Source organism: Neopsephotus bourkii, unplaced genomic scaffold (genome assembly GCF_033783945.1).
Source record: "Neopsephotus bourkii isolate Nb327-2 ecotype Australia unplaced genomic scaffold, CSIRO-AGI_Nbou_v1 NB_1376, whole genome shotgun sequence".
NCBI lineage: Eukaryota > Metazoa > Chordata > Aves > Psittaciformes > Psittacidae > Neopsephotus > Neopsephotus bourkii.
The window spans coordinates 5,139,366-5,166,262 of record NW_026901855.1 but is presented as its reverse complement, the minus strand read 5'-3'; the positions used below and the strand labels follow the sequence as shown (position 1 = coordinate 5,166,262).

General features: G+C 40.9%; 2 protein-coding genes across 20 annotated transcripts in view; one reads left to right on the top strand and one right to left on the bottom strand.

Moving 5' to 3' along the window:
- Positions 1-8,973, bottom strand: part of TSHR (thyroid stimulating hormone receptor) — a 55,553-nt gene extending 46,580 nt beyond the window's left edge. For both annotated transcript variants that reach the window (XM_061367543.1, XM_061367544.1), the window contains exon 1: positions 8,582-8,973. In XM_061367543.1, the coding sequence (XP_061223527.1) occupies positions 8,582-8,751 (170 nt within the window). In that variant the 5' untranslated portion in view covers positions 8,752-8,973. The remainder of the gene's footprint in view (positions 1-8,581) is intronic.
- A 6,947-nt stretch (positions 8,974-15,920) lies between these two features.
- Positions 15,921-26,897, top strand: part of CEP128 (centrosomal protein 128) — a 145,454-nt gene continuing 134,477 nt past the window's right edge. For 10 of the 18 annotated variants that reach the window (XM_061367525.1, XM_061367524.1, XM_061367529.1 and 7 more), the window contains exons 1-5: positions 15,940-16,135; positions 18,356-18,516; positions 20,549-20,635; positions 24,784-24,910; positions 25,898-26,019. In XM_061367525.1, coding sequence (XP_061223509.1) covers positions 18,370-18,516; positions 20,549-20,635; positions 24,784-24,910; positions 25,898-26,019 — 483 coding nt within the window. In that variant the 5' untranslated portion in view covers positions 15,940-16,135; positions 18,356-18,369. Of the gene's footprint in view, positions 16,136-18,355; positions 18,517-20,548; positions 20,636-24,783; positions 24,911-25,897; positions 26,020-26,897 lie in introns of all 18 variants that reach the window. The other 8 variants (XM_061367536.1, XM_061367527.1, XM_061367534.1 and 5 more) reach the window with 4 other exon arrangements.

Genomic DNA, 26,897 nt, shown 5'->3' with positions numbered 1-26,897 from the left:
ACTTGTGGTGATGTCAATGCAAGTTAAGTACAGGTAAGCATGAGAAGTGCAACTGTTATGCAAATGGATGTTCAAACCCTCCCTTTTAACAGGGGATTGAAAGCAGTACTAAAAATCCAGCTTCAGTCTTTCTAAGACTTCTTTCTCTGCCTGTCAGATTGTCTAAAATCCTCAGTGATGGACCCGGGAAACTAACAAATGCTGGTACAGAAACCTGGTCAGCATCCGTGACACTTTTATTAACAGTAACAAAAGCAATACTGTACCAGCTGGTATTTCAGATCATACAGCACTTCAGGATTAGAATATTAGATAAAATGACAAAGACGGCAAACATGGTACTGCAATACTGTGCTAAGGCTGATAACACACAAGTAAATAGATTTATGTCTTGAGTCTGATCAAAGAGAATACATTCAGCAGTTTCTAAGGTAGTATGTGTTTTTTTATCATTACTTAGATTTTCCCTAAGAAATAGTTTTCACTATTATTTTCCAGCATGTATAAAAGTTTATGTAAGGACTTTACATATTAAAACGAGTTTATCTCCTCCCAAAGGGGACACTTCAATATACAAGGGGAATCTTTCTTAGGAGGAAAGAACAAAAAGTCTAGTTCATTTCCAAGACTGTGACAGTTTAGAAAATAAATAAATTATTGGTTAAAAATAGAAAGCAAATGAGAAGACTAAATGAATCAGAGAAAGAATTTAGGCTGTTTAATATACATTCATAAAAAGGGGGATGAACAGTAAGGTAAGAATGCTTACTTATGCTAGAAAGTTATTAAGGTAGTAATGCTAAGAGCAAACTGTGAATGTCAGAAGGCTCTTGTAGGACTGCGTGGCTTGTAAAAAAAATGGTAAATGAAATATGGTGTCAACAGCTTCAAATGATACATGGAGAAAAGCATACATAGATACATATAACAAAAGTTACAGATTCTGAGTTCATCATTTTCATTCAGGAGCAGATCTTGGCATTATGTTAGATCTTGACATCAGTTCCATGAAAACATGGATTTAAGTCTTAGGAACAGTCAAAAAAACCCAAACAAACCCAAAACAAACCCACAGAAAAAAAAAAAAAAAGAAGAAAAAAAGGGGGGAAGGAGCTCTAATTAATCACACCTGTTGGGAAGTTTTGTGATTTTATCATCCAGAATGTCAGACTAGATGTTCCCATGGGCCCTCTTGGCCTTAAAATCTATGCCTCTACCACTTGTTAAGAAGGGAAAATAAATGAAGTAAATAAGCTTCAAGTACCTACCATTTTATTAGAACATGTTTTACCATTATTGTTCATAGACAGTGAATTTTACTTAAACAGCTGTTAGAAAGCAGAGGGTTTTTTTAAATAGCAATAGATTATAAGCCATTCACAACCCAAATATTGTTTTTGCAATGTAATTAAGGTAACATTTTACTGAAGTCTTATGAGATCAGTTTCTAAAAGATGTGGTCAAGAATCTGTGTATCCATCTCTGTGAAGCTAAAACAATAAACTATAGGCGTTAGTCTCCTTGCAATGGATCTGTGTAATTCCTGGTTACTCTAAAAGCAATTAGATTCACTCAAAGGGAAGTGTAAGTTTCTTGTATTTTTAGCTATTGATAATAGCTGATGGCAGGCTATTGAGGAGAAATATCAGGATATAAAAATGTCATGTATTGAAGGCAGTTCATTCATCAAGATCACAGCGTGTCTATGAGCAGCTTACTACAACACCCATATTAAAAGAACTTAGAAACAGCCTAAATATGGAGCAGCCTACACCCAGACTGTTTGATGTCATAGTTCCAAGTAAAGGTCCTTTTATGAATTCCCTGTATTCTGAAAATTGAGATCGTTACCACCTTTTTTTTCCTCCTTCCTTAAACTTCCTGTCAATCCATAAAACAGCTTTCTTTCCTATGTCTAACAGCTAATTTGTCTCAAGTCTTTCCTAAGGTACTTCCTGATTTTTTTTTTTTTTTTTAAATGAGACTTCAAAAATCAATTCAGATGTTTGTGATCCTTTGAAGAACTAACATGCCTGTGAGGCAAGATTTCCCTTTATGAAAACAATAGAATCATTTAGATTGCAAAGGAACTTTAAGATGATCAGTCATAAAGCTAATACTGCCAAGTCCACCACTAAACCATGTTCCTAAGCACCACGGCTACACATCTTTTAAATACCCCCAGGGTATTCTGTCCAATAAGTGGAAATTTTAAGACATTATGCCTACAATGGAGACATACAAAATTCAGGTACTGTAAATAGTACCTGAATAGAATCATGGAATGGTTTAAGTTGGAAAGGACCTTTAAGATCATTGAGTCCAATTATAAACCTAACACTGCCAAGTCCACCATTAAGCCATGTCCCTCAGTCCTACATCTGCACCTTTAAATAGCTCCAGGGAGGGTGACTCAACCAGTTCCCTGAGCAGCCTGTTCCAATGCTTGACAACCCTTTCAGTGAAAAAAAATTTCCTAATACCCAATCTAAACCTTCCCTGACACAATTTGAAGCCATTTGCTCTTGTCCTATTACTAGTTACTTGGCAGAAGAGACAAATACCGCCCTCACTCCAGCCCCGTTTCAGATAGTTGTAGAGAGTGATAAGGTCTCCCTTGAGCATCCTTTTATCTAGACTAAACAACCCCAGTTCTCTCAGCTGCTCCTCGTAGACTTATTCTCTATACCCTTCACCAGCTTTGTTGCCCTTCTCAGGGCCCGCTCCAGCACCTCAATGTCTCTCTTGTTGTGAGAGGTTCAGAACCGAACAGTTCCCTGAGGAACACCACTTGTGGCTGGCCACCAACTGGATTTAGCTCCATTTACCACCGCATTTTGGGCCCAGTCATCCAGCCAGTTCTTTACCCAGCAAAGAGTACTCCATCCAAGTGTGAGAACAGTACACCCGACCCAATCAGATTGATTCCTTCATATTTTTCACAATCTTCCAAAGAAGACAGACCTAGCGCCATTTAGTTCCCAAGGTGTTCCCTGAAGTACTTTTAAAAAAATAATTATGCTATACTTGTGACCTTTCATTCCATTGTCATCACGGTTGTTTCAAGCTGTAAATTACATACATAATTACAGTGGGTAATGCAGCAATTTAATTTTTTAATGTACTTTGAACTCTTAGAGAAGTATTATCTGGTTCAGGGTATTTAATTCTATTCAAGTTTCCAATTTGTTTTAAACAAGCTTCAGTTTCCTAGTTTTTCAGACTTACCCTCCTTTGTGTTTTAAAGACTATATATAAAGCTTTTATAATATTATATATAAAGCTTTTATAATATGACAAGTTTGTTTTGTACAAAATATTTTTCCACTGAATTACTTTAAGTTTCCAAAAATCTCCTCATTTATGCATGACTTCCATTTTCTAAAGGATGCCTTAATAGCTTCCTTCAGTTGTCTGTTTAACCGTGTCAGTATTTTGCCTGTTCTTTTAGACTCTCAGTACTTCATCATTAAAATAGGGATAATTATGTGCTTATGTTGCAGGGTTATTTATGAAGATGTATTTATGAGGCTCCACACCTAATTCTGAAGTAAGTAAGATTATAAAAAGATGATGATAGAATTACCTGAAGTCAGAGTATCTCTGAATTTCAGACAATTCCTAAGACTAACATTTTGGGGAAAATATTTTAAATCAGTTTAATTTACATTCAATCTAAAGTAAAGACATCATCTCCTTCAGCTCTGCTTGTACATTCTGTGAACTCAAAATGCTCTAAACTTCTCATTAAGCATATAAAACACGTATGCCAGTGAAGCTATCGTTACAGGTAAAACTGCTCAGTCCATACATATTTTGTTCTCCAGTTCAAAAAAAGTATTTGTGAATATACAACGTATCATTGCTATGATATTTTAAATATCACTTTGTAAATGTGTAAAATATGTTATACAATTTCCATATCTCTTTTACCAAAAGCTGACAATAACATGGACAACTAAACAATCCAGCTGATTCAGTACACCTTGTTATCCTGGTATTCACACATGCTCATCCTTAATAACAGTAAATATGACATATGTCAGGATTCCTTGCCCCTGAAGGGTGAGCTACTTTGCATTTGTCAAAAAGCAAATGCCCTAGAGAAGATGCAGAATGGTAGCTTGATACCTCATGTAAAGTGCATATTCTTAAAGACTGCACTATTTTTGTCTCTATTTATCTGCCAGTTCCACTGTCCTTCTCTAACTCCCTCTTGTCCAGTTTCAACCAAACTTGATTGCGGCAATGTGAAAATAGCACCTGGGTGCAGGATAGAAACCTCATTAGCATCTCTTCTGGGAATAAATAAATAAATAAGCAAACAAACAAAAATGGCAAAAAGCCAAAATTCAGCACTCACAGCTCTGATCTCAGGAGATGCTGCCTTCTGTACAATATTAAATATACTGGTTTTAGGCAGCAGATGAGAGTGCTTTCTCACTCACAGATGAGAAGGAACACAGGAAACTGACGCTGGCTTACTGTGGAAGGTATTGGGAGGAGATGAGAGTATTGTTAGCAAGCTGAAGCCACACAAAACTGACCTGAAAAAGTTGTGTTTGCAGCTGCTGATGGGGGGACAATGTGGCTTTTTCAACAAAAACAAAAATGAGTTATTGCATCATCTATTAAACTTGCAAAACTCGTTGCCAAAGGATATTATGGATGTTGAAATGGGCTAAAGAGACAACTAAATAAGGCACAAACACAGAACTGTAGAGACAGAAGAGCAATCCTTTGAGGGCTGCTACAATGACAAAACCACACCTAGTTTAGAAACTTCCTGTAGGTAAAAATAATTGAAAGTGAAATGGAAATGGAGAGTACCACATATGACCTCTATATGTAAATACCTACGGGAAATTATGAGAAGGGAAATCCTGGAGACAGGGTACTGCATTAAATGAATTCCCTTGGGCTGATTTGCTATGGCTGTTCTTAAGTGGTATAAGACTTAAACAAGGGTATTAAGGATATTGGGAATGGGCAGGAGAGCTGATGTTATTTTAGTAAGCATTTGCAGGTGATGTGGAGCACAAATATGAAAGAAGCAGAATTTTATTAGTTTTATTGTCAAAGGAAAAATAATTAAAAGCAACTAGTAATAGATTCATAAAATGAAAAGCATTGGGAAATATGTCGAGCTGATGCTAGGATAGTGATAACATCTGAATATTTCATCACAGTGATTCAAGCATTATGATGCAATTATATCTTTGGAGAAAAAGTCAGTAGAGTTTTGGTGTAAGTAATTCTTCACAGCCATTAACCCCCAACTTCCTACTGGATCTGTTTGCACTGAAAAGCCAGGATCTCCCTTGGCATATTCCACCAAGCATGGAGGAGATTATAGCACCAACTGTTGCTTTGCTCCAGCACTTTGCTGGTGAAAGAGGAAAGCACTGCCAGCCAAGAGGCAGGGCAGGAATCCCCTCAGTACCTGCATGTAGTGCCACTGCCACAGCATGAACGAGTAGTGGAGTCAAGGATAGGCAGAGGCAGAAGTAAAGGAGGGCCAGGTAAAATGGTGACAGACCAGGCCAGGATGTCAGCTATACAGAAAGAGGCATGAAAAATATTATAGATGCAACAAAAATATTGATACCTAATTTAATTTTTTTTAATACTGTATTTCCATACCAGTTAGAACTGCTTTCTTACCATATTATTGTATGAGTATATAATCCTTAACTCCAGGCAACAAGACAAGATTTGCCTGTAATTCCTAAAACCTTTTTTTGTACTTATTTTGTTTACTCCACAGAAAAGGAAAAAAAATTTGTACTGTACTGAAAAAAATAAGCATCTCCAGGAACAATATCTGTGCACTCAGGCATTCTGGATAAGTACCTTCATGAACTATATTTGGACAAACACATTGAAAGCTATTTAAAGCAAATACACTTTTCTGGCCAAAGTTCATGACATTTTAATACTAAAAGAGTTTGGAAATAAGTATTTTTTTGTAATTCCTTATAAGTATGGCTTGTTAAAAAAAAGGGCTTACACTACTCTCTTAAAGTAGAGTAGGGAAATGTGAACACTCCTGACTGAATAATCAGAATGAAACCTTAATTGGAGTTTCAAGATCCTGTGCACTGAAAAGAGCTCATAATCTTGAGAAGGTAGCAAAGTGTTCCTAGACTCATGAGTCTTTTAGCTTTACAAGACCTACAAAACTGAATAGCCACATAAAAAAGTTTTAAAATCGGCAGTCTTGAGGTTCATGCATAACAACCAAGAAGCAAAGTTAGTTTACATAAAGTAACAAAAGTTGCTGGATTTGGGGAAAATTGTAGAGTGTTTCAACATGTATTGTGCAGATACGTACAGCTACATAATTCACTTCAAAGAAGTGTTCATTATTCTTAAGGTTAAGAGAAACTTCAATTATTTTGGAGACTTGTCTTTAACTCAGAGCCATTGCCAGTTGTAAGGCAGAAGGATGCAAAACATGATGTAAACAGAGGTATACACCTTACAATCTGTCACGATAACTCTTTGCCTTATTTCATCCTCCATGAACAACTAAGTCAACCAGAAGCATCTGAAAGCACTCTGAACAAAAACCAGATACAAGTAATTGTTATGACTCCCATGTAACATATGGAGGGAAAGGTTATTTGCTAAGAGCAAGGAACTGCAGAATTAAGTACTGTCTACCAGGCTTCAGCAAATCAAATAATAACACAGAATGAAAGATACACACCTTACCCAGACAGAAAAGTGCAAACTGAAATAAAAAATAAAAAAAGCCTTTTTTTTTTTTTTTTTTTTCTGCTGTGTTTTCCTTGTTTCGAGTCAATTTTCCTGTCTGTTTTCAGATCAGACAGACTATAACAGTGCATGTTCTACCTTTTCTACCACACAGTATAAAATCATAATTGTCACTATCTGGAATTTTTTCTTGTCTTAAAATGACTGTGGTAGAGAACACACTTCTTGACAAGTTTGCAGTGGTCACCCCAGTTGGTACAAATGATTAAAATATACCCCAAATAAATAGGAAAATATTTCTCAGCTGGTTTTGTTAATTTTTCAATGGAAATAAGACTTTCACTGGGTGTTTTTGACTTTTAAAGTGTCTTATAATCCTATAGCCCCATCACAACAGGTATTTAAAACACTAGAACACCAGTAGCAGAAGTGCTTTATTTGTGAAGCTGTATCTAGAGAGGTACTGCTCAGCCATCATACCAGCAGTTTTCAATGAAAGTATCCAATTCTGTTATGTGATCTTGTTGTTTGTATTAACTATTTCAAATGCCTATACAAACTATAAATTGACACTTCTTTATTTTCTAGCTTTTCATGATAGATTTCAAAGACCATACTAGGTTACATACAGTAACATTTCAAACTAAATAAACTGAATGTACAGAAGTATAGTAAGAAACAAAACCCATATAATTTAAAATCTTATCAACTGAAATACTGCAGTTTAGTAATAGAAAATAAATTAAAGGCATGCATAAATAATAGAAATAGCATATTTTTTTTCTCTCTTTTTAGATAAGTGATCAGTTTGCTACGCCTTTACTTTCAGGTGTTAAATCTGAGAAGTCCATTCAAGTAAGTTCAAATAACAGTTCATATTTTCACATATGAAAGCCGTGAGAATCATTATCAAGACATAAACCAATCAACCTGTTACTGTTTTATCTTGCACTTAAATCAACTGAGTTTGAGTTTGTTTATTTTATTAGAAAGTAATTACTTACTTTCTAAGTAAGATTCTAAGTACCTTCCCTTGGAGACTAGAAACATTTTGTGCTCCGTGAGAAAAAGTAAAAGCCAGGAGTGAATTAGCTGCATAGTTATAGCTGACTGGTGACATTTCGGTTTCCCTAAAATATTTATCTGATATGTCTCTATGGGGCTGACATACAACACAGGATGTATCTTCTGGACTGGCAGCGTGAACCCATGCAAGATATCCTTCAGTGCCTGTAATGGTACTAAACACTTAGGTTTGAACTGCTCTGCAAGCTCCAAATTTGCTGCTTTATCCCATACTCCATTCTTTTGTTTATCTGAAGTATTTTGTCTCCTAGACAGTATATTGGGATTCTTAGTTCCCATGGATTCTTTTTGTTGGGCTTTGGCAAAGAAGCTGTGGAAGTGCACAGAAGCTTTCGTGGAACTGTTTGAAGTGGCACATCCAATTCCTTTTTTTTTTTTTTAGTACAAAACTGTCTTTGATCTCTCCATCTTTTCCCTCACCCGCTAGGAACACACCACACAGAATCCAGCCTTCTGCTCAGTTTGCCCCCAAAGAGCCCAGTAATGGATTTTCCCACATCCTACCCAGAACTTTTAAAGCCCAGCGAACGATCACCTCTCTCTACCTCTATAACGTTTGAGAGTCACTTTTCCTACGTCTTCCTGACACACATGGAGCGTACACATTGCTGTTCCTACTATGCTGTACTGCCCAGGTAAATAACAGCACTTCCCCCTCCACACACACTATCCCTCCAGCTACTCACAGGGCAGATGCTCAGAGCATCTCCTGCTTGCAAAATACTATTACTCACAACTGGCTAGTATTTTCTCTAAACCATCCTAATATACTCACAGGGTCTGGGTATCTTCTGGAAGGCTGGGAATGAAGTGAATGTCCCTGCAGGTGATTTTATAGTCATCCCAGTCGGAACACTCGCAAAAGGCTGAAGGACACCTCTCTGTGCTGTGGCTGCACAGCACCAGTACCAGCAGCAACTGGAAGGCTACCGGGAGGCTCAGCATCTTCTGTCTCCCGTTCCCGCTCTGCCCCTCGATCCTCCGAGGGGAAGGGAGGAGACACCAGGGCTGCAGGGGCAGAGCACGCTGCCCCGCCGAGAAAAGCCGCTCGGGAAAGGCGTCACCTTTGCTGAACGACACCGCCTCCTCCCTCAGCGGGGACAGGAAAGGTCTCCCCAAACCCTGCGCACCCTCTCCTTCGGGAACGCTCCGTCTCCTCTCCCCGGCTCCCGCGCCCGCCCCGCGGTCATCCCTCCCTCCTTCCCTCACTGCCGCTCCCCGCTCCTCGGCACCCCTCCCTCGGGGCCCCCCGGGCCTGGACCCCGGCAGCGCCCTAAGCCCGGCGCCCGGAGAGGCAGCGCCGAGCCCAGCCGCGCCACCGGGGACCGGCCACCGGGCCGGAGGGTCCCAGACCCCGCGGGGCGCAGGGGCCACCTGCCGAGGACGGCCGGGACTGCGCAGAACTAGCTTTCTCCCGGCCCTGCCCGGGCCACCCGAGCCCAGCCAGAGCGGGCGGCGGGAGCTGCCAGGTAGGGAGCTGGGCACCGGCTCAGTGCTGCAGCGGAACGAGCCCGCCGAGCAGTTTTCAAAAGCGGCAGCGCGACGTTACCAGAACGCACGAAGCAACTCTGCAGAACGGAGGAGGGCAGAGGGCTGTGTAATCCCAGTACTAAACTCACTTGTAAAACCAGTGAAAACAGTCTTTACACCGAATAAAAACTCACTAACTGCAAAGCGGATACTAAATGTAAAACATATAAAAAAACCACTGAAAATTCAAAAGAGTAAGTTTGAAAACTGTTGTGATAGAAGAGAGCAAACTGAAGACAAGAGAGCAACATTTTCTACATTATCAAAAAAAAAAAAAAAAAAAAAAAAAGAAGATAAAATAGTTTCACCAAAGAAAAAATTGAGAAAAAAAATATCTAACCTTGAGAGCAAAAAGGTCACTTGAATAATTGTCACTTCAAGTAGCAAACTACTCCGGTCACTGCTATGGACACAGGTTTACAATGGATATGGCACAGAAGTTCCCAAAGTGAAGCATTTCTGTGCCTGACATACATACTAAAACTTGCAAAATTGTGGCTAATATTCACTTAATTCTGGGTTTCTTCATAAACAGAAGATACTCTTGCTAAAACCAAATATTTAAAAGTAGTGAAAAGGAAAAGAAGGTATACTATTGTTTAATTCAGTGAAGCCATATAGAAAGTTCTTTAATACTTTGCCTCAATTACTTTTATTATTATTTTTTTTTTCAACTAAATGGTGTTTTCTCCTTCCTGCAAATTTTGTGCATGGAATACAAGAAAAATTTCAATACCATGTCAACAAAAATGTTTGTTACCTTAGGCAGGAGAAACTTGATAAAGTAACCTACTCACAGTAAAAAATTAGACCACAACCTTCTTGGATAAATAGTTCTCTTCCAGCTAGATCAGAGTTATTCAAAAGTTTGAGTACAACACATCTGATATGATTTTGATATAGCTCTTTAGAATTAAGCCTTCTCATTACCATGTGTTTCCTAAATATAATTAATGTCCTTAACATGTCTTTTTAAAGTGAGCAAATAATACCGTGTCCCTAAAAAAATACAATATAAATCCTGATCTTGCAGACATATGTTACTGCTTAATCTCGTGTAAGTGACAAATCCCATCAGATATATTTATTCTGTTGAGAATAGGGGTATCTTTAGGGGTTTCCTGATGAGGGGACAATCTGAAGCATTGCGTGCAATTCCCTTGGGAATGGTGGCTGTCCTCTGTCCCATACCATCATGACCTTCTGGCACACTGCTCATTTCTGTAACTCATCCTGCTGCCCCCAAAGCCACCACCCACCACTTTTTAGTGTCCACACCAATCTCACTAAATAAAAATAAAACCGTAGGCAGATCACTGAATTTCAAGGCTGTCAGGGCTGAGGGCACTGAAAGGCCCGACTGCCCCTTCCTGACCTCCACTAGGACCTCTGCCCAGCCTGCCCAAAGCCCAGGACTCCATGTCAGCCCCCAAGGCCATCAGTCCTTGCCCCAGCACTGCCATATTGAGGCCAGTCTCCAGCTCCCCACAGTCCTGCCCTGCCTGGCACAGCCTCAGCTCATCCCAATCCCCAGGGAGGTGCCTAATGCATAGGGTTGGTGTTGCCCGGGACCCCCTGGGCTGCCCAGCTCCTGGCTGGGGTGGCAGGATGGAATGGGCTGCCAGGTCCTGCTGTGGCTCCAGGGGGATCCCATGTGGCCCCTGGTGCCTGGCCCTGAGGGAGCTGCCAGCCTTGCAGTGCCATGCTCTGGCTTCTCCTAGGCAGCTTCTGGTCCTTCTGTTCAACATTTTCCTGAACAGGCTGGCAGATGGTGGAATGAAAAGTATGTTCATAAAGCTACAGATAACAGCAGGCTAGGGAGGTCTGTGAACTCTAGAATTTAAATTCAGAAGAGAAAAACACAAGTAGCTACATGCATTGACACACCCTGCACAGCAGAAAAACTGGAATACCGTGCAATTATTTAACTTTACTTTCCATTTATAGAGTTGTCTTGAATAATTTATCTGTCAAGAAAGAAACAGACAAACAGGATTATTCACAGGATATAGCCCTAGAGGGCAGGGGGGCCCAAGATTCTTGGTTAATATTCAAGGATCACCTACTACAAGCTCAGGATTATTGCATCCCAACTAGAAGGAAGCACAGCAGGAGGGCCAGGAGACCTCGTCGGATGGATAAGGAGCTGCTGAGGAAAATTCAAATGAAAAAAGAGTCCTATAGAAAGTGGAAGCAAGGACAGGCGGCCTGGGAAGAGTATAGGGATGTTGTCTGGGAAGCTAGGGACCAGGTTAGGAAAGATATGGCCCATTTAAACTTGGCTAGGGATGTTAAGGATAACAGGAAGGGATTCTATAGGTACATAGCAAATAAAAAACACTCTAGGGAGAACATAGGCCCCCTCTGGAAGCTCTCAGGTGAACTAGCTACACAGGATTTGGAGAAGGCTGAGGTTCTGAATGACTTCTTTGACTCGGTCTTCACTGGCAAAGGCTCTGACCGCACCACCCAAGTCTTGGAAGGCAGATGCAGGGACTGTGAGAATGAAGACCTTGGGCCCACTGTAGGAGAGGAACTGGTTTGAGACCATCTTAAAAACCTGAACATACACAAGTCCATGGGACCTGATGAAATCCATCCGTGGGTCCTGAAGGAGCTGGCAAATGAAGTTGCTAAGCCACTGGCCATCATATTTGAAAAATCATGGCAGTCAGGTGAAGTTCCCGATGACTGGAAAAAGGGAAATATAACCCCCATTTTCAAGAAGGGCAAAATGGATGACCCGGGGAATTACAGACCAGTCAGTCTCACCTCTGTGCCTGGCAAAATCTTGGAGTAGATTCTCCTGGAAGGCATGCCAAGGCACATGAAACACAACAAGGTGCTTGGTGACAGCCAGCATGGCTTCACTAAGGGGAAATCCTGCCTGATCTATTTGGTGGCCTTCTATGATGGGGCTACAGAACTGATGGACAGCAGCAGAGCAGTTGATGTCACCTACCTGGACCTGTGCAAAGCGTTGACACTGTTCCACACGACATCCTTGTCTCTAAATTGGAGAGACATCAATTTGATGGAGGGACCACTCGGTGGATAAAGAACTGGCTGGATGGCCGCATGCAAATTGTTGTGGTCAATGGCTCAATGTCCAACTGGAGACCAGTAATGAGTGGTGTCCCTCAGGGACTGGTGTTGGGACCGGTCTTGCTCAACATCTTTGTTGCTGACATGGACAGTGGGATTGAGTGCGCCCTCAGCAAGTTTGCTGATGACACCAAGCTGTGTGGTTCGGTTGATATGCTGAGGGAAGGAATGCCATCCAGAGGGACCTTGACACGCTTTTGAGGTGGGCTGATGCCAACCTCATGAAGTTTAACCATGCCAAGTGCAAGGTCCTACACCTGGGTCAGAGCAATCCCAGGCACAGCTACAGGCTGACCAGAGAAGAGATTCAGAGCAGCCCTGCGGAGAAGGACTTGGGGGTGTTGATTGATGAGGAAATGAACATGAGCCAGGAGTGTGCGCTTGCAGCCCAGAAAGCCAACCATATCCTGGGCTGCATCAAAAGGAGCATGACCAGCAGGTCAAAGGAGGTGATCCTGCCCCTCTACTCTGCTCTCGTGAGACCTCACTTGGAGTACTGTATGCAGTTCTGGTGTCCTCAACACAAAAAGGACATGGAACTGTTGGAACAAGTCCAGAGGAGGGCCACGAGGATGACCAGGTGACTGGAGAGCACCTCCCATATGAAGATAGGCTGAGAAAGTTGGGGCTGTTCAGCCTGGAGAAGAGAAGGCTGCGTGGAGACCTCATAGCAGCCTTCCAGTATCTGAAGGGTGCCGGTAAGGATGCTGGGGAGGGACTCTTCATTAGGGACTGTAGTGACAGGACAAGGGGTAATGGGTTCAAACTGAAACAGGGGAAGTTTAGATTGAATATAAGGAGGAAATTCTTTCCTGTTCGGGTGGGGAGGCACTGGAATAGGTTGCCCATTGAGATTGTGAATGCTCCATCCCTGGCAGTGTTCAAGGCCAGGTTAGACGAGGCCTTGGGTGAGATGGTTTAGAGAGAGGTGTCCCTGCCCATGGCAGGGGGTTTGGAACTTGATGATCTTAAGGTCCTTTCCAACACTAACTATTCTATGATTCTATGATAGTATGGAAAACAGGAGGTTTAGAAACATGACTTGTATTGAAGGAATGATGGAACACAGTTGCTTACCTTAGTCAAGACTGGAAGCATTTCAGGCTGTAAAAATGAACAATAATCAGTAGTTCTGACCACATAAATTCTGAAGTGCGATAGCATCTAGCAGCTTAGTGTGACTGGCAACTTTCCACCCCATGTGGAATGTTAATAAATGTTCCTTTTTTATTTACTAAAAAATATTAATGTATTAAAAAGTATCACTAACGTGTATAGACACATTTATAAATATGATCCTAAGAACAGACATTCAAAATCCTGTATGCCCTGAGGACAGAGAAATTAAAACAGTTTTAATCAATGAATGTGGCTTATGCTTGGATCTTAATAAGCAAATAGGAAAGAAAAATCAGTAGTAAATCTGCAGTATGTTGCAGATTTATTTTTCCCTGGTGCTTCTTCAAAGACCCTGCATGTTCCCATTAATTTAAACATTGCAAAAATTGAGAAGTATACTTTTCCACTGTTACACTCCCTCTAGTGACTGCCACAGTTGCTCATCTACTATCTATCTCAAGCACTGCGAGGCTCAGATTTACATTGTTTTGGAAGTGATGTAAAAAAATAACATTATTCTTATCTGACAGATTTACTATGGTATCTCAGGTATCTGCGCTGCTTATATGGTTTATACACAAATCAGATAAACCGCAGCAGGTTCTAACAAAGAAGGAATTAGTTCCTAATTAGTGTTCCACATAAACTCCTCAAGGGACTACTAGATATCAACAGTTAAATCTTGTAATATCTGTATGAGGAAGTGTTCAAACTGGGAAAATAACTCAATAAAGAGTAGAATAAAGACACAGTTTGGTTATTTTTTTCCCTGATTAATTAACAAGTTCAGCCATTCCAGACACTTGTAAGATGTGCCAGTTTCTACCTGCTTCTGTTTCAGGATCTGAAATAATTCTGGTCTGTCAAGAAAAAATCTACATTAGCCATACTACTTTGACACAGCACCACTCATCAGGCCAACTGTTTGAATAGCAACATGAAAGAATGTTATTCTAGGGTCTTGAAGATTCATGTCTATGTAACCAATTTATCTTCAAGAGCAGGTAGTTACGGAATTTTATGGGTATGGAACCTTAAGGAACTCTTCTGCTTCTCCTTTTGCTTTATTTAATGAAAAAGCCATGAAATACTCAGGTGGCTGAAAACTAAATATGACCTGCTGTGTGAAGCCTTCTAAAGCCTGAGGTTGTTATTTCTAAGAGAGAATACTAATATGAGACTGTCCTTTGAACTTGCAAATGGTTAAGGTAAGAACTATGAAAGCTTCTTCCAGGAAGGTGTGATTGTGACAAGAAAGGATTACAGAATCACAGAATGCTTGCGATTGACCCCTGGAGGTCAACTGGCCACTGCCAAAGCAGGGTCACCTAAATTCTGCTGCCTAGGTCTGTGTCCAGATGGCTTTTCTCTGTTCCCAAGGATGGAGATTCCACAATCTCTTTGTGCAACCTGTGCCAGCATTTGGTCACCCTCACAATTAAAAAGTGTTTCCTTATGGTCAGACTGAAGTTCCTGTTCAGTTTATGCCCATTGCCTCTTGTTCTGTCACCGGACACTTTATCTTTTTTGTACCTTCAGATATTCCTACACATTGATGAGATCCCCGAAGCCTTCTCTTCTTCAGGCTAGAGGACCCCAGCTGCATTAACTTTTCCACATGGGAGAGATGCGTCACTCCTTTAATCATCTTAGTTTCCCACAGCATATTAGTAGCTCCCTCAGCATGCATGGGTGCACCCCACCAGGGCCCATGGACTTATGTATGTTCAGTTTATTTAAGTAGTCTCAACAGATTCTCTTGCACCAAGCAAGTTCTTCCTTTCTTCAGATTTCCCTCAGGTTTTCTTGCTTCAGTAGAAAACTACAGAGAGGGTGATCACACATCGTAAAAGGCTGCCCATAGATGTGGTGGAATCACCACCCCTGGAAGTATTCAGAAACAGTGTTAACCCCTCAGTGACATGGTTTAATGGTAGACTTGGCAGTCCTGGGGTAGTGACTTGATACTCTTAAAGGTCTTTTCCAACCTAGCTGATTCTATGACTCTTAAGTAACTTCACACCTTTTCTCAGCAGTATCCGCCCGGTGCCTAGTCTCATGTACACACCTGCCTTGCCAGAGCAATAGCTTTTGTTTCTGCTTTTCACGCCTGCTTAGATGCAGTTTGTGTAAAACGCCAACGTATTTTGTAAACGTTTACATTTTAAAAACTTTTACAAACACCAGCGCCCGAGAGCCACTTCCCGCTTCCCACACACGGCCTCCAACAGACCAACAACCACCCCGCGGGCGGGGCCTGGCTTCCATTACGGCTCTTGCGGCAGCGCGCCTCTGGCTCGGCCAGCGTCCCTGCCGCAAAGTCTCTCGGGAGTTTAAGTCCTCAGCGGCTTCTTTCTCATGGCAGGTTTGTCGCTAGTGGACTACCTGTCCCACAGAGCCTTGCTGGGAGGGGGGCCTGGCGCCCGGAAGGAGGTGCTGGCAGTTGGTGGCAGGGCGGCTAGTTTAAGTTGCCATGGCGGCGAAGTGAGGCGGTATGTGGAGCCTTTGGCCGTGCTCAGGGAAATGGTCAGCTTCGCCTCGGGGAGCTGTCGCTACCTCCTGTAGCTGCTATGTGGTGAGGGCTGGGGGTGTGGGGAAGGTTGAGTCGGGGGCTGCGGCTAGAGCGGCTGCGGAAACGTGCTGCGCTGCCGCTGGGGGCTGGTAGGGTGCGGAGGTGAGCAGCCCTGGGAGCCGCGGCAGGAGGTGCAGGGCGTGCAGGCCGCGGGGTTACAGCCCGTGGGCCTGACGGAGGCGCGGCCGTCAGCGTGCCCAGCGCTGTCCTGGGCTTGTCCAGCTGCCCCTGGGGCTTTCACTGCCCTGTCTGTGGCAAAAGATTCCGGAGGCCCTCAGGGATGAGGGTCAGGTGTTAGTGAAGTTCGATACGTGCACGGAGTAGGGAGGACTTGCAGAGGGAGTTAGTTGGTTAGTTAGTTGGTGCATAGTATGAAGGAACTGTTTTCTGTGTCGTGGTGCCAAAGAGGGCTGGGAACGTGGTGTCACAAATTGACAGTAAAGTGTAGGACCGGTGCCTGCTAGCACGATGGTGAACTGTCACCATGTCGGACCACCTTCCTGGTTTTTGAAAACTTCTCCTAGCTCAATTGGAAGCTCTTAAGGCAAGGACCTTTCAGGTGTCAGATCCTTTTCTAGAATGACTGTTGAATGTTTTTGTCATGCCTAGTCTTGCCAGTAAGGCTTCAAACATGCCTTTAAGTTATTTACCTAGTGGTAGATTTGTCTGCGTGGAGCTAAACAAATAAAAACACTTGAAGTAATCAGGTTGTCTATACTCAGTTTATCTTTTGTTTACTCAAGCTGGAGAACTTGCAGTTGAGACTGTCACTTGTACTTGTTTGCTTTACCCTGAATATCTCTTAACAAGACAGTCCACAGTGAAACTGAAATGTTCCGTTTCCTACAGTGAAGGAAAATGATGAGTACTAGTGTTTTTCCTGAGTGCAAGAAATTATAATCTGTTTGGGTACGCTGAACTAGTAAAAGACATATGACTCTCACTGTCAGGTAGATTGTATGATCATGTGCTGAAATCGGTCTAGATTTTTTAAAAAAGTGATAATAGGCACTTTTTAATTTAAATTAATAGACATGTGCATATAGAGTATTTGTAGAAATTTCTACATATGATTTTTTAAAAAATGTAAAATGAAATTTTTATAATTCCTTTAAAAATGAGGATGTTGCTTTATACGAAACAAAACTTCAACTTGAAAGTACTTGTGGTCCCTCTTATGTTGCTCATAGGAACAAAGAGGAATGCTGCTCAACAATAAATAGCAAGTTTTCTTCAGACAAACTGTCTTTCTGTGTCTAGTGTTTTCTTTCATGTTTACCTTATTTACGAGCCTTTCTTCAGTGCTTTGGCTAAGTATCTTACTGAGCCTATTTTTGGACAGCTGAAAACTAGCCCATTAATATTTTCTTTTATGAATCTTCATTTCACTTTTGTTTTCTCCGGTGTCGTAGCTTTTCAGTAGTTTGGGCTGTTATGGTTAATATACTTCTCAGAACGATGTTTTCAGAAAATAAGTCAGCTGCTGCTTTTCCTTAATTTCTATCAGTACCTATCTCTTTTTCTGATATTACAAGTTGTCATACTTACCTAACTGTTTAACAAATTTGGTTTCTTGTTACCATATCCATTGAGTTGATATCAATGGATACATTGCCTTTTTCTTTTTGGTCTGTTTTATTTTTCCTGCATATTTGCGTTGGTTAGTCTGTAACTTTGCCGTTTTCTTTCCCTGCTTTTAAGAAGCAGCATTTGCCTTTTTCCATAATATCTCCAGTTCTTGAGTCATTAAGATAGTGGTTCTTAGATTTGCTTCAGATATTTAGTAACTTGGGGCTATTTGTCTTAGTTGGCCCTGGCCATTCTGTAGCAAGTAGTGTGAGGTAAAGCGGAGTGCTTCTGCAGACCAGAACAATTAATAAAACTCTTATGTCCCCAGTGTACGTCTGGGGGGAGAATTTGCTTTGGGCTATGGTCTTATCTGGGTACTGAACGTAGAAATAGTGAGACTGCATCTTTTGATTTGTTTCTGTCCTAACTGGCTCTGTTTCTTGCATCTTGGCACTGCTTCATGGTGTGAACAAACATAATAACTGAGGAACAGTTGGAAGATCTGCTTCAAAAGTACATGCTGCTGACTTGAACCAGAAAGGCTAGTGTAAATGTGGCCTGACTGAAGTTGCTTTGGGAATATTGTGCAAGTCAGAGACTGTTCAGTTAAAATCTGGTTTCAACATTCATAACGTTTTCTGGTCTTCCATCTAGGTTTCAAGGTACTAATGGCAGATTCATCCAGTGATTCAGACAACTTTGTGAGGGCTCGAATAGGAAGGCGGCCACCTTTGAGAGCATCCTACAGCAGAGCTCGGAACTATGGTGCAGAAGAAGTTACAGAGAAGATCCATACTTTAGCAAGTACATTACAGGTTGTTTACGAAATACGGTTTTAAAGTATTTATAGAGTTTGCGTTTCTGTAACATAAGGGTCAAAATTTCATTTCTGAAGTTGTGGAAAATACTGTAGTGATGGGAAACATTGCTTTCTGTGCAAACCACAAAGGTTTTGGGGAATTTTTTATATTGCCTTTGAGCTGAAATATGTGGTTTGTTACACTTATATACAGCTGTTGTTTAAGACAGTAATAACGTTGTTAGAAGTAGTCACCTGTTTGGTAATACTGTTTATAAAATTTGGCAAGTGAATAATGCCAAACAAAATTTGTCAGATTCTCAAAAAAAGGCATTATATTTTGTAGCAGAAAATTTCAGCCCCATCTTTGTTGTCTTGCACTGTTTAAAATTGCCCAATTCGTGATAAACGACATATGTAGGCAGTTAATTCCCTCAGGATAGAGCTTACAATTCAAATATTTTCTATCTGTGGAACATCACAATAAGAAGCAGTATTTATAAACTTGCAAGAGATTCATACCTAAATAGGAAAAAGCATTTGTCTAATTTCTGCTGCTTCAGTGGAGGCACTGGGGGAAATACGTGAATCTGTACTGCAAGTGGAAGGAGACAGTTAGTTATCTTGGTGCCATTTATTGCTTGAGAAGTAACTGCCATTCTTCTTCAGCTGACAGTTCTGAATACCTAGAGTGAATGAAAACTTTAATTTGAATCTGTGGTCTTACTGTTGTACCGTAAATGATAGTGACCTTTTTGTGAGTTTCTGTTATTTATTTATTTTTTCTCATTCCCTTTGCCATGCTCTATCATAGAATCAGAGAATAGTTAGGAGTTCAAAAGGACCCCAAGATCATCTAGATCTAATCCCCATGCCATGGGCAGGGACACCGCACACTAAACCATCTCACCCAAGGCTCTGTCCAACCTGCCCTTGAACACTGCCAGGGATGGAGCAATCACAGCTTCCCTGGGCAACCCGTTCCAGTGCTTCACCACCCTCACAGTAAAGAACTTCTTCCTTATATCCAACCTAAACTTCCCCTGTTTAAGTGTTTACCCGTTACACCTTGTCCTGTCACTACAGTCCCTAATGAAGAGTCCCTCCCCAACACCCTTTTAGGCCCCCTTCAGTCACTGGAAGGCTGCTATGAGGTCTCCATGCAGTCTTCTCTTCCCAGGCTGAACAGCCCCAGCTTTCTCAGCCTGTCTTCATATGGGAGGTGCTCCAGCCCTCTGATCATCCTTGTGGCCCTCCTCTGGACTTGTTCCAACAGTTCCATGTTCTTTTTATATTGAGGACACCAGAACTGTACACAATACTCCAAGTGAGGTCTCACAAGAGCAGAGTAGAAGGGCAGGATCATCACCTCCTTCGACCTGCTGGTCATACTTCTTTTGATGCAGCCCAGGATACAGTGTGCACACTACTGGCTCGTGTTAAGTTTCTTGTCGACCAACACCCCCAGGTCCTTCTCTGCAGGGCTGCTCTGGATCTTTTCTCTGCCCAGCCTGTAGCTGTGCCTGGGATTGCTCTGATGCAGGTGTAGGATCTTGCACTTGCCATGGTAAAACTTCATAAGGTTGGCATCAGGCCACCTCACAAGCGTGTCGAGGTCCCTCTGGATGGCATTCCTTCCCTCCAGCATATGAATTGAACCACACAGCTTGGTGTCATTGGTAAAAACCTAGCTGTGGGCACACTCAATCCCACTGTCCATGGCACTGGGAAAGGTGTTGAACATGACCGATCCCAACAGTTACTGGTCTTCAGCAGCACTTTGAGCCATTGATCACAACTCTGTGTGTGCAGCCATCCAGCCAGTTCTTTATCCACTGGGTGATCCATCTATCAAATTGATGTCTCTCTAATTTAGAGACACCATCTTCAGATTCTGGTTACTCGAACAGGATTTTGAATGCTTAGACCCTTTAAAAAGCACTTGTATTAGGATTTTACACTGCTAAACCAAGAATAATAGAGACAACAGCAGTGTTTGAATAGAGGAAGTTTCTGGTTTGACTTTTCTTACTCAAATGTTTTTTAAGGATACCAACAGAAATCTAAGACATGTTGACCATTTGCTGGGACAATACAGAGAATACAACAAGGAACAAACTGAAGCGATAGCAACTGTGAGTAATCTTCAGTTTATCTTGACTTCTTAAATCTTTTCTGCTAATACCATTCATAGCTGGAAACTTGTTAATAATGGACAGACTATATCAAGAATTAGGTAGATGTAAAGAGAAAGTTTGCATATTTATTTGAGCGATCTAAATCAAGCTATTATGTGATACAATGAACTTGGCAGGTTTTGTAGTTTCATTACTTTTCTGGTTTCTAAGCACCAAATTATTATGATACACTATCATGTACAAGGTGTATAGCTGAAATAGAGTATTAGGGAATGTGTTTCTTTTGCATTAATAAGTGATAATATAACAGCTAAATTACAGAAGGAAATTATGTTGTGATCATACTGGTGAAGTATTTTTTCCTGGCATTCTACAGCAGCTTCTGAATCTGTTGATCAGCTTTATCTAAATTACAGAAGGAGTGAAATTCTCATAAATAGCAGTCTTCTACAAGCTTAAATACAAGTGTCTAGACAGAAAAAGTAAAACAAATTAGTGCTGGTAGGGCAAGAGAGGTTTGTAACTTAGTTGTAAACAAACTGTAGCAGGTGAACAGGTGGAACTTGGAACAGATAAATGTGAAATGTAGGAATATTTTGCATGTGAAGGTAGAGAGAAAGAGGAAAAAAAGCAAATATGTAGAAAAAACTTGTTTCTTCAGACAGCTTGCTTTCAAAATTGGTATGCACAACTTCTGCATAGGAGTAATCTGGGGTATTATATGCCGTAAAAGTATTTTTTTTTCCTTCTCTTTGAATGCTCTTTATAAGCTCTGCTTAGGTACTGAATTTGTGGAATTTCTGGTGAGTGCTGGAGCCATTTAAGCTTCTCAGTTTTTAACAAATACTGATATTAAATGTAATTCAAGATTGTTACTCTGAAAAGATGTTCTATTGGGAAACATCAAGGTGAGCAAGTGTTGTGGTTTAAACCCAGCCACACAGCTCGTTCACTCACTCCCCCCCCTTCTTCCCCCTTTTTTTCCTTTCCCCAACCCCCCCCCCCCCCCCTTGCTCCTGGAGAGATGGGGAGGAGAATCAAAAGAATGTAACTCCCATGGGTTGAGATAAGAACAGTCCAGTAACGAAGGTATAACACAAATCACTGCTGCTACCACCAATAATAATAAGAGAAAATAACAGTGGAGGAGAATACGATACCACCTGCTGAAACAAGCCTGACCCAAAAGAGAGCCCCTGCCCTTCCGGGTAGCTCCCAGTTACCTCCCTGGGCATGACATGCTGTGACTACACAGACTGCAAACAAACAAAGCTTCTGTCGTGGTTTAAGCCCAGCTGGTAACTCAGAACCATGCAGCCTCTCACTCACTCCCCTCAACTTCTTCCTCCCCCTGCTCCTGGAGAGATGGGGAGGAGAATCAAAAGAATGTAACTCCCATGGGTTGGTCAGTAACTAAGGTATAACACAAAACTACTACTGCTACCATCAGTAATGATAAGGGAGATAACAAGCGGAGAGAATTCAACCATTCACCACCTGCTGACCGGCACCCAGCCCGACCCGAGCAGTGATCTAGCCCTTCCAGGTAACTGCCACCAATTTATATAGTGGGCATGATGTGCTGTGGTATGGAATACCTCTTTGGCTAGTTTGGGTCAGGTGTCCTGTCTCTGCTTCCTCCCGGCCTCCCCTCCTCCCTGGCAGAGCATTGGTCAGAGTAAACATGACTTAGCAACAACTAAAAACATCAGTGTTATCAGCTCTATTCCCAGGCTGAAAGTCAAAACACAGCGCTGCACCAGCTACTAAGAAGGAGAAAAAATTGATTGCTACTGCTAAACCCAGGACAGCAAGACATCACTTGCATTTAGTTTTGACTTAATGTCCATTCTTCTTAGTCAATGCCAGGTGGCTTTTGATTATGGCTCAAGGAGGAATCTAGAGACACTAACCTTCTTGAGCTTTAAATGATAAAGTAAATTCAGTCTTCTTAGTAAAATTAGTAAAGATAGCATATTTCTCTGAGTTCCTGTTCCGTTTTTGAAGCAGTTTCCACTTGATTGTCTTATGTATTTGGTATGTGGGAAGAAGCAGCTGGGGTCAGTAAGCAGTGAATCTGTTTTCTTTGTATAATAAGTAAGAAAAAGTTGAATACATTTCTCATATGGATGGTGATATGTTGGTTTTTTTTTTTCACAGTGATAGTTGGTCCAGCACTTCTACCATATTAAACAAGATTGTTTATCTAAGAATAATCTGCTCCAAATGGGGTGTATGTTTAGGTTCTGTTAGTTGCGCTGATTGTAATGTCTAATCCTTGAATCCTTTGTAATCTTTTCCTTTAAAAAGACTTCTTCAGACCATTGTATAGTATATTTACATTTATGAATTGGTGACTGTTGGACTGCTGTGGAGCTATTTTACATTCTAATTTATAAATTAGTGTAACTATCCCACTTTGAGGTGCTCAGTGTCTGATGTGAATCAATGCAAAACTTGCTACATAACCTACAGGGTCAGGAAGATTTGCTGTTCAGAACTTTTATTTCATTTTTCCTATTGTTAGTACTCTAGTGGTGTGAACGTTGTACTTTCCATATGTGCTCTGTTCTAGAGCAATGTTATTTTCCTGATGTCTGTGTGTATATATATATATATAATATTAACCATGCCAAGTGCAAGGTCCTACACCTGGATCAGAGCAATCCCAGGTACAGCTACAGGCTGGGCAGAGAAGAGATCCAGAGCAGCCCTGAAGAGAAGGACTTGGGGATGTTGGTCAATCGGAAAATGAGCATGAGCCGGCAGCGTGTGCTCGCAGCCCAGAAAGCCAACTGTATCCTGGGCTGCATCAAAAGAAGCGTGACCACCAAGTTGAAGGAGGTGATCCTGCCCCTCTACTCTGCTCTTGTGAGACCTCACTTGAAGTATTGTGTGGAGTTCTGGTGTCCTCAATATAAAAAGGACATGGAACTGTTGGAAGAAGTCCAGAGGAGGGCCACGAGGATGATCAGAGGACTGGAGCTCGTCCTGTGTGAAGACAGGCTTAGAAAGTTGGGGCTGTTCAGCCTGGAGAAGAGAAGGTTGCGTGAAGACCTCATAGCAGCCTTCCAGTGTCTGAAGGGGGCCTATGGGAATGCTGGGGATGGACTCTTCATTAGGGACTGTAGTGACAGGACAAGGGGTAACGGGTTAACACTTAAACAGGGGAAGTTTAGACTGGATATAAGGAAGAAGTTCTTTACTGTGAGGGGGGTGAAACACTGGGATGGGTTGCCCAGGGAAGTTGTGAATGCTCCATCCCTGTCAGTGTTCAAGGCCAGGTTGGACAGAGCCTTGGGTGATATGGTTTAGTGTGAGGTGTGCAGGGGGGGGGTTGGAACTGGATGGTATTAAGGTCCTTTCCAACCCTAACTATTCTATGATTCTATGATATTAAGGAAGGACTAAAATGTTAGGCACTTTTTTGTGCCACCTGGAGGGAGATCCGACAGTGTATATATTTCTGCAAGAATAAAGCAGGAATTTAATCTTTGTGGACAAGCTTCTGGTAGGGAAAGGAAAGGCAACCCTTTAGAAATAGATGTTTTGTGGATTGTCAAATAAATGTGTCAAAAGGAAGTGTCTGAGAACCAAAATTAGTAAATGCAATTTTAGAAAGTAAGGTGCAAGTCTGAAAAATGAGGAACTTGTTTAGGAATATAGTTAGATCTGAACTTCAAAGTTTGAGATGGTTGCCCTTTTCTTCAAGTATAGCTAGTAAAAGTGGGGCTTGATATAAAGCTTCTTAGTGAAATTTGACAGCTATATGTCAAATTGATTCCAGATAGGGCTGATAGAAAAATGCTAATTAAAAGAAGTTCTTTAAAGTTGTTTTCTGGATTTTCCAGAGCTGGCAAATAGGTCTTCGTTTGGTTGTAGGAGACATATTTTTTCTTTTGAATTTTCCTGGTGTGTTGCACCACTGTTGTAAGAAACTTGATATTTGAAGCTGCCAGTGTTGTAAAATGTTTTGCTATAGTTATAGGAATATGACATACAAGATAATGAGGAAAAGCTGTTATTAATTCCTGGCTTAAAAATAGTTTTGATTCTCTTAATTACTTCTTTGAAAAATAATATTTTACATGCATTTTTTTCATCAGTCTATGCTCATATTTCAGTAAATTGCAATTTCTCTGCAGTTAAAAGAAACACTGGAACAATCTATAGGTCAATTAAGGAGCCAACGATTAACCCGGAACTCTGAAATGAGAAGTGCTTCTCTCTCAAGCTTATATCCTAGTGATCTGGATGGAGGAGGGGTGTCAGGTAAAATACTTAAGGTGCTTGAGTATACTTAAATTATGTCACATAGTTGTTGTATGGAAAGAGGAAATTAAAAATATAAAGGTAGTGGTGTGAAAAGTTGTCATTGGTTACTTTAAAGAAATTGGGTTTAGAAATTTGCAAGACCTTATGGAGCTGCTGATTGGGTAAATTCTTGTAGCTTTCTATTACTTAGTCTTTTCTGCTGGTATCCTGAGAGATCTAATGATTCTTTCAGTAGAGAAAATTGCTTGTCCCCTGCATGATGTATCATATGCATGGTAATGAGAGTTGCAGATACATATAAGTTAAAGCTAAATCCAAAAGATATTGCAGCTTCTGAAGCTTGCTTCACAGCAAAAGGGAAGTTAAATTTTAAATGCATAAGATTATGGATGTGTGGATGAAATTATGTAAGGCTCAGTGAAAAAGGAAGAACTGAACAAAAGTATAACCTACAAAAAAGTAGCTTTCTTCTTGTACATCTCTCTGAAAATTCATTATATTTTAGAACAAAGTGTATTTGGGGGCTGCATTCCTCCCAGAATTATAGTAAATTTAGTAAATTTACTAAAAATGTTAGTAAATTTAATGTCTTTTAGTAGAAAGCTTCTATTTTTCTAACGTAAAAGCTGTGAAGTACTGTAGTTTGAAGCTGTAATAGATAGAAAAAGTAGAGAAAAAGATATTGCTTGGGCGAATAAAATTAGAGGAAAAACCCTATTTATTCTTCGGAGGAACACAGAAAACCTCTTTCTTACCGTCACATACATGTATTTCAGAAATACTTGAAGAAGAATCCTGAGAAGAGGTAAAGGATATATAAGTATGCTTGTGCATTCTATGTAACTTTAGTAGTATTTTTGTCTGTAATGTGGCTTATAAGTATATTGGCAAGATGAAACACACTTTTTGATAAAGCAAAATGAAAAGCTTCCCGTAGAAAGTTTTGTTTTCCTACTTTTTTTTTTTATCTCCTATTTCATAAAGGGAACCGCCACTTCCTGCCTACTTCTCCTCTCAGGGATTATGGAGACTCACAGGGCAATAAACATCGAAGATCTAGATCTGCAAGTGTTCGATTTGTCCATGAGTCAGATAATTTGGACCAGGTACAAAGCACTAATGGGAGTTGCCTCCCAAACAGGCAACGTGGTCACCAGGCTCTTTGCTTTTACATCAAATGAGGTTATTCTGATGATGCAGCTAAGAATGTTTCAGTTACGAAATGTGCTTTTAGTTGTTACTTAACATTCATTTTCTTGTGTCTGTCAGTCATGTCAGTTTCATGCAAATCATTATAGAGAAAAAGATGCAGATGGTAGTAATGTCAAAAGACATGTATGAAAATAATCTGTACTTTTTAAACTACATATGAGGAATAAAAATAATTTCTGAATATGTGACTAACATTCACTTACATGTTGAAATCCAGTGTGACTATAAAGGGGACTGTTCTGCTTTGGTAAATGGCAGATCTTTGTGCTTTTGCTGTTTACTTCAGGACTGCCTGGGTTGATTTTTGAACCAGCTAGTTCTCCATCTTACTTCTAGGTCTGGTCTGTGAGTGGGATAATTTGACCCCATACTTCAGGCAGATGATGTGAGGAGAGGATGTGTATGGTACTGGTAATTTTCATACCCCTCAACTTGTGTCTACTTGCAGACTCTTCAGAAAAAAGAAATTAGTTAGTTTAATGGATAAGATTATAGACTTCCTATATCTTACATATAGAGAGGAGCTTTCAGCAGGTAGACCTACTTGAGTGAATCTCTCTCTGTGGACTAATTTGTCCAGGAGAAATGTATCATGACTAATATTAAAGCAGCTGATGGTGAGATGTTCATGTTGACTTTATTAAACCAGTCTCAACTTCCAGGTAATTTTAGACTTAACCACAGTATGTTGACTTTTTTTGGAAGTCTTGAGTGCCACAGAAATTCCTAGACTTCTGTTTAACCCTGTTTCATTGTTCCTTTCGGTCTGCTT